General features: G+C 44.5%; 1 protein-coding gene across 1 annotated transcript in view; it reads right to left on the bottom strand.

Annotated features, from left to right (window-relative positions):
- Positions 1-5,425, bottom strand: part of LOC107701371 (zinc finger protein 135) — a 14,582-nt gene extending 9,157 nt beyond the window's left edge. The window contains exons 1-6 of the mRNA XM_016503363.1: positions 5,354-5,425; positions 3,923-4,125; positions 3,704-3,799; positions 1,335-1,430; positions 1,140-1,250; positions 774-906 (exon numbers count right to left, since the gene is read on the bottom strand). Of these exons, the coding sequence (XP_016358849.1) occupies positions 774-906; positions 1,140-1,250; positions 1,335-1,430; positions 3,704-3,799; positions 3,923-4,125; positions 5,354-5,390 (676 nt within the window). The 5' untranslated portion in view covers positions 5,391-5,425. The remainder of the gene's footprint in view (positions 1-773; positions 907-1,139; positions 1,251-1,334; positions 1,431-3,703; positions 3,800-3,922; positions 4,126-5,353) is intronic.
- Between the last annotated feature and the right edge of the window lie 2,804 nt (positions 5,426-8,229).

Genomic DNA, 8,229 nt, shown 5'->3' with positions numbered 1-8,229 from the left:
GATTGGTTAGCTGGGCCGGTGTGTGTTGTGATTGGTTAGCTGGGCCAGTGTGTGGTGTGTGTTGTGATTGGTTAGCTGGGCCAGTGTGTGGTGTGTGTTGTGATTGGTTAGCGGTTAGCTGGGCCAGTGTGTGCTGTGATTGGTTAGCTGGGCCAGTGTTTGCTGTGATTGGTTAGCTGGGCCAGTGTGTGCTGTGATTGGTTAGCTGGGCCTGTGTGTGCTGTGATTGGTTAGCTGGGTCAGTGTGTGTTGTGATTGGCAGCACTCGGAGCCTGGTCGGGAAATGTCACGCCCCTTACCATAGCCGCCTGCAAGCTTCAGTGTAAATATTGCGTCAAAATCAAATCAATTTGAGCGTGATTTAAACCCGGATGATTGTAACCACTCTAAGTTCGTCTGCCTTGGGAAAGCTAGCGTGTCTCCGACATAGTGATAACACTCGTTGCCTTCTCTAGTGCAGCTCAACCAGGTCTCGTCCCAATCGTCGATATTTGTGATATCACAAATCCCGGAAAATATGCGTTGTAGTCCAAACGAGTCGTTCGTTGTAGTTTTTGAAAAGTGATTTCTGTTAAATAAATATCTCCTTTTGAAGTGGACTTTGAACTAACTAAAGTTGAAAAAGTATAATAGGACCCCTTTAATAACGCCCGTGCCACTCTTACCTTAAACATAAGGTGTATAATAACAAAATGTCCAAATCCTGGCAGATGAGTTGCTCTATGGCACATTTTTTAAGAGTTAAACACATATGAAACAGTTGGTTTCCATACCCACTTTCTGCCAGCTGTGGGTTTCTGCAGCTCCAAACAGCTGGTGCTGCTGCAGAAGGCGGCGCAGGTCGTTCGGGTTGCTCCGCATACAGTCCTCCAGACCAGCGGGAGCAGGATTGAGCCACACCAGCGTCTGAGACACACACACACACACAGAGAGAAAGAGAGAGAGAACGCAAATCACCTTCTGTGCTACACATGCTGTGCCAGAAAAGGTTAAGTGTGTCATTTCTGCGGCACCACACGGAGTCACGGCGTGTGATGAGTGTGGCGCTAATAATAGTGACTCCATATGATTAGAGACATCTGTTTCACACACTGGACTTCTACCACACACAAACACAAAGCAGAGAGTCGCTGCTGTACTTTCTGAAAGTCTGGCACAGGAAGCAGTTTCTCCAGACAGGAGAGCAGCTCCCACATCAGCTCCTTCAGCGCCGTGTCGAAGCGCGCTCCATATTCCACCGGAAACACCTCCTGTGTGAGACAGACAGACGGGACACATAAACACACGAGATCAGCCGCGAGTCACGCTGAGGATCAACATGATGAGTGTCTGACCTGGAAGAAATAGGCTTTCTCCACCGGGTCCTTCAGCAGCGCCAGAACCAGAGCTCTGAAGTTAGTGAGGGATGTTCTCAGATCAGCATCAGGAGCCTAGAAACAAACACAGATGCATTCACATCAGCACATCGGAGCAAAACCTTCCACTGCGACAGGCCTCGAATCATCAGAAACAGGTATTAGGTTTACCACGTTATCAAAATGCTATAATTGAAACCAATAATTGATATTTTATAATGCATAATTATTCATAATCCTCAAAATCAGCGCAAACCTAAACATATATCAACATTCCCTGTCAACATATACTCACATAAAACCATATGTGACCCTGGAGCACAAAACCATAAATGACTTGTCTATTTCTCTCACTTGCGTTTGCTTGTTGATTCGCTGTTGTAGTAATTAGTAATGGTTTTAGTAAAAAAAACTGAGTATGTAATGACTTATAACTAATTTCTACTCACTTTCTGTAATCTTTTTCCTGACTAATTTGGCTTCGTTCCCTTTATATTTGTTTGGACTTTTATTGTGTAGAATTCTCTCGCGCTGGTTTCCGGCTTCACAGCAGCAGCAGGAGCAAAGATAAACAGACCCAAAACTGTGAGTTTCTGCATCGAAATGATTCGGTTCTGCTAATAAGTGCGTGTTTTTGTCGTGTTTACGGCTTCTGTGCTTAAAACACTGATTTTAATGCTGCTTGATCATGAAAGCTCATGTTAATTTCTCAGCTCCTATGATGGGATGTTTCCGGTCTATAAATATGTACTACTAACAAAACAAACAAAAAAATGTAAAATGAAACTGACTATAATGAATGTGAATTGAGTTTCCTCTGCCAGCTCCAGCAGCTAGAGAAGCTCCAGCATCAGCTCCAGCTGCTAGAGAAGCTCCAGCATCAGCTCCAGCATCAGCTCCAGCAGCTAGAGAAGCTCCAGCATCAGCTCCAGCATCAGCTCCAGCAGCTAGAGAAGCTCCAGCATCAGCTCCAGCATCAGCTCCAGCAGCTAGAGAAGCTCCAGCATCAGCTCCAGCATCAGCTCCAGCAGCTAGAGAAGCTCCAGCATCAGCTCCAGCATCAGCTCCAGCAGCTAGAGAAGCTCCAGCATCAGCTCCAGCATCAGCTCCAGCAGCTAGAGAAGCTCCAGCATCAGCTCCAGCATCAGCTCCAGCAGCTAGAGAAGCTCCAGCATCAGCTCCAGCATCAGCTCCAGCAGCTAGAGAAGCTCCAGCATCAGCTCCAGCATCAGCTCCAGCAGCTAGAGAAGCTCCAGCATCAGCTCCAGCATCAGCTCCAGCAGCTAGAGAAGCTCCAGCATCAGCACCAGCAGCTAGAGAAGCGCCAGCATCAGCTCCAGCAGCTAGAGAAGCTCCAGCATCTGTGATGGTCTGCTGCTGCTTCAGGGTCCTGATCTGAGCCGGCGTCACATCTTTATCTCTCTCCTCACAGCGGAGACACACACCCAGCGGCGTGCATGACACAGAAACCATGGATGTGGAGAGGCCTCCTGCTGCGTTACAGCCAGAACACACCTCTGAACATCTGTCGCTATATACACGTGTGACTGCGAGAGATGCTTGTAGAGTCTTCTAGTGGATCTGCACAACATCTGCACACAGTTTCCACTAAAATATTGTGCAGCACAACATTGCTAATAATCAGAAATGTTTCTTGAGCAGCAAATCAGCATATTAGAATGATTTCTGAAGATCATGTGACACTGAAGACTGGAGTAATGATGCTGAAAATACAGCTGCGCATCACAGAAATAAATTACAGTTTAACACATTCACATAGAAAACAGCTGGTTTATTTTTACTGTATTTTTTTTTAATCAAAATGCAGCCTTGCTGAGCAGAAGAGACTTCTTTCAAAAAACTTTAGATTGCAATGTTTTCTAATCGATGAACAATCAGCAGTGTGTGAGTGAGAGTGGTATTGTTGGCTATTGCTACAAATATACCCCAGCGACTTAACACTGCTTTTGTGCTCCAGGGTCACATTTGTCAAATCCAAATGTAAACTATCTTATCGGCCAGATCTAATCTCATCAATGTGACTAGAAGACTATAGAACCATTGAGATTATGGGTTTCTGGAGATCTGCTTTTGTTCTTGTTACACTGTAACTATACTGCGTAATGTTAATTAACCACATGTACTGACTATGGGGTCAGGATTAGGCTTTGGTTTAAGGTTAGTTGCTTGTAATTAGTCTTTACTACAGTAATGTGTAACAACAACACTAAAATAAAGTGTTACCAAAAGCAGTGACATGAATAAACATAATGCACAATATAAGAGTCATGATGAATGTGTGTTAACTAATGACTAAATGCACTAAACGCATTAATTCGAGTCAGTACCGGGTGTCCAGGCAGAGCTGCTGGAATCTGTATTTTGTCCAGATGGAGCTGCACGGATCTGACACTGACTGCACCACGACACAACTCCAACACCATCTGCAGGAAAACACACAAGATTAGGAGCTGGAGGCTCTCTCTCTCACACACACACACACACACACACACACACACACACACACACACACACAGCCAGTGTGTTTCACCGTCAGACGCACGCACCCTGGCTCTCAGACCCAGCATCAGCTGCACTCTCTGTCTGTAGCCCAGCAGCTGCGGTAGCGTCTCCGTCACCATGGAAACAAACTCCTCCAGCTTCCCATAATGCATCACGCTCTTCTGCTGCAGCACCTGCCACATGAAGGCAGACATCAGGTGCAGCGGAGGAACCAGCAGCCGCAGAGACGCCAGAGGAAGAACGCCGCCTGAGGAGACACAGACAGCCTGAGCAAACTCGAGCAGAGCCTTGTCCAAATACACACACTTGCGCTCTAGGCCACTTGAGAGCGCGTGCGCGCGACACGAAGTAAGTGCACAAGACTGTCTCAGGTCTTAAAAACGCCGAAGCGCAGTGCCCTTAACACTCACTAAACCCACACTATCTCGAAGCTCGGGCTGATTGGGCAGCACATGCAATGACTGTTAACATTTGAAAGGATACTATGGCAAAGTTATCGCTTTCCTTATTCTAACTGATTTTTTTCATGAATATATGGTTGACCTGAAGAATGCAATCTATATCACACACTTAGCTCACGAGATGAGACAAAACACAGATACTTGGTTCACTAGAACGAGACGATATTTTAATACTATTTTGAAGAAATTTTCAATTTGTCTTTTAATTACAAAAAGTAAAACAGTAAACTTTAATAAAACAATCTAATAGGTAGAAAACAATATTTATTGTTGGTTTCCTGTAGCTGTATCCATTCTAGCTACAACCGCGAATATAACACATATTTACTGTATCTGCATTACTGTAAGGGTAGGGTTAGGGTTGTGATAGGTGTAGACGTTAATAAACCATCATTTTACAGGTAGCATTTTTCGTTGTCGAATTGTACTACCCACTGTTTTAATGGAAGCACAAATCAACAGAACACGGCGACTTTAAGCCAGGTTGACTTCAAAATGCAAAGTATTTAAAATTAAAATAAAGCATTTTTACAACACTATAAGTGCGTCCCATCAGCTAATGAAAAGTTCGACACACTCGTGGTCTTCATGCTCACTTGGGCCAAACACAGGAAATACGTCACACAAGTAGTCAAGTGGACAAGTGTGGGTATTAGAACAAGGCATCAGTGTGCGACCATAAACATGCATACAGATGGAGAACCGTATCCCACAATGCACTGCCCTCACTCCTCTTCCATTCCCAGTGTGATTAACAAACCCGACGACTGAGATTTGAACACGTCTCGCTGTTAGACGCTGTATTAAACGTGTAAACAAATGCTCACGAGGTCACGTGCCTCTAGTGTAGCACGCACAGCTGCATATTGCGGCAGAAACGCTGAGAGTCGTGCTGATATCCCACGCATCCAGACTGCTTATGTCGCAGAAACAGCACGAGCAGTGTCCCAGGAGCTGGTTTATTCTGCGCGGATCAACCAAACACGTTCTCTCCGCTCTCGGTGGTTTAATTACCTGCGTTCGGGATTTCAGCGCAGTTTTCTTCGTCCATAGGGAACGTTGTTGAAGCTTCACTAGTCTGCGTGAGTGACGTCACATCCGGTCCGGAAGAGTCAAAATAAAAGCGCCGCTTTAAAATCCTTAAGAAAGTTTGAGAAAATGGGACTTGAGAATAATAAATGACGATGAAAATACATGACATTTTAGAATATATATATATATATATATATATATACACATACACACACGTGACTGTCGTTTTAGGAAAAAAAGAGCGTAAACCATTCTTATTTATTTATTTATTTAAGAGGAACATGTCTCATTAGAAAATCTTTGTTGTATTGTAATTTTATATGATGACCGATCAAACATCACTTTATTTCTTAAAATATGATGACAAACATGTCCCTTCCCAGTTCAGAAAATATTTTGAAGAGAAAAAAACAACACACATAAAGTCACATGATTTAAGTTCACTTCAAGCATCTCTCAAACTTGTGAAATAAAATCAATATTTGACTACAACACAGTGAAGCGGTTAAGTTCTGTATCTAATAGTAAATAGTATGAAGGTTTTGAAAGACTTGACACTTCAAATCAACATTTAAAAAAGGAAAATACGTGAGCTTTGACAAAAAAATTATTCTTTTATCATCTCTAAATATGAATCTAAATGCAAAACCTATAAAAGTAAGTAATTAGGTCCGAAAATACTGAGGGACGCTGCCGTGTGCTTATAGGGTTATAGTGGTAGCAGCTAGAGAAGCTCCAGCATCAGCTCCAGCAGCTAGAGAAGCTCCAGCATCAGCTCCAGCAGCTAGAGAAGCTCCAGCATCAGCTCCAGCAGCTAGAGAAGCTCCAGCATCAGCTCCAGCAGCTAGAGAAGCGCCAGCATCAGCTCCAGCAGCTAGAGAAGCTCCAGCATCTGTGATGGTCTGCTGCTGCTTCAGGGTCCTGATCTGAGCCGGCGTCACATCTTTATCTCTCTCCTCACAGCGGAGACACACACCCAGCGGCGTGCATGACACAGAAACCATGGATGTGGAGAGGCCTCCTGCTGCGTTACAGCCAGAACACACCTCTGAACATCTGTCGCTATATACACGTGTGACTGCGAGAGATGCTTGTAGAGTCTTCTAGTGGATCTGCACAACATCTGCACACAGTTTCCACTAAAATATTGTGCAGCACAACATTGCTAATAATCAGAAATGTTTCTTGAGCAGCAAATCAGCATATTAGAATGATTTCTGAAGATCATGTGACACTGAAGACTGGAGTAATGATGCTGAAAATACAGCTGCGCATCACAGAAATAAATTACAGTTTAACACATTCACATAGAAAACAGCTGGTTTATTTTTACTGTATTTTTTTTTAATCAAAATGCAGCCTTGCTGAGCAGAAGAGACTTCTTTCAAAAAACTTTAGATTGCAATGTTTTCTAATCGATGAACAATCAGCAGTGTGTGAGTGAGAGTGTGTGTGTGTGTGAGTATGTGTGTGTGAGTATGAGAGTGTGTGTGTGTGTGTGTGTGTGTGTGAGAATGAGTATGAGTGTGTATGTGTGTGAGTATGAGAGTGTGTGTATGAGTATGAGTGTGTGTGTGTGTGTGTGTGTGTGTGTATGAGTGTGTGGTAATGTGACGCGGAACTGAACATTTCACCGTGTTCGTCACGAGTAAAGCTCAAACTAGTCACTCCGCTTCAGTTCAGCTGCATAAACATCCACTGAGAAGAAATTAAAAGTTCACTCAGTTTTATTAAAAAAAGATCATTTCATTCGTTACAACAGCTTATAGACGCGACTGAATGAGCTGTACACATCCGTTTTTATACAATGTTTTACATGTAAAGCATCAATGAATAAAAACGCGAGTTAGTGGAAATTTCATGACTGATGAGAAACCAAATGTTGGTCACCTTTGAACACATCCTCGCAAAGCACCATGGGAATCAATATAAAACACCAATAATGACCAAAAACAAACTCCTGTCATGAAAATGAAACATTTAAAGTGATTCTGTAGTGAATGAATCCTGCTCACTCTTTCAAAGTGCTTTAGACGTTTTCCCACAATTCCAGCAACCGCACCAGTGACCCCTCACACACACGGGGTCAGAGGTCAAACTGAGCCGACAAACGCTCCACTGTTGATTCTTACTGCCGGTGACCATCGACTGCTTCCTGCACACTGATCCTCTCACACACACACACACACACACACTCTCACACACACTCTCCCACACACACACACACTCTCTCTCTCTCACACACACACACACACACTCACACTCTCACACAGACACACGCACTCTCTCGCTCTCTCACACACACACACACACACTCACACTCTCACACAGACACACGCACTCTCTCGCTCTCTCACACACACACACACACACTCACACTCTCACACAGACACACGCACTCTCTCGCTCTCTCACACACACACACACACACTCACACTCTCACACAGACACACGCACTCTCTCGCTCTCTCACACACACACACACACACTCACACTCTCACACAGACACACGCACTCTCTCGCTCTCTCACACACACACACACACACTCACACTCTCACACAGACACACGCACTCTCTCGCTCTCTCACACACACACACACACACTCACACTCTCACACAGACACACGCACTCTCTCGCTCTCTCACACACACACACACACACTCACACTCTCACACAGACACACGCACTCTCTCGCTCTCTCACACACACACACACACACTCACACTCTCACACAGACACACGCACTCTCTCGCTCTCTCACACACACACACACACACTCACACTCTCACACAGACACACGCACTCTCTCGCTCTCTCACACACACACACACACACACTCACTCTCTCACACACACA

The sequence above is a fragment of the Sinocyclocheilus anshuiensis genome, unplaced genomic scaffold (assembly GCF_001515605.1).
Source record: "Sinocyclocheilus anshuiensis isolate Anshui unplaced genomic scaffold, SAMN03320099.WGS_v1.1 scaffold1566, whole genome shotgun sequence".
Lineage (NCBI taxonomy): Eukaryota > Metazoa > Chordata > Actinopteri > Cypriniformes > Cyprinidae > Sinocyclocheilus > Sinocyclocheilus anshuiensis.
The sequence above is the reverse complement of the archived record's forward strand: the minus strand, read 5'-3'. Positions and strand labels throughout refer to the sequence as shown.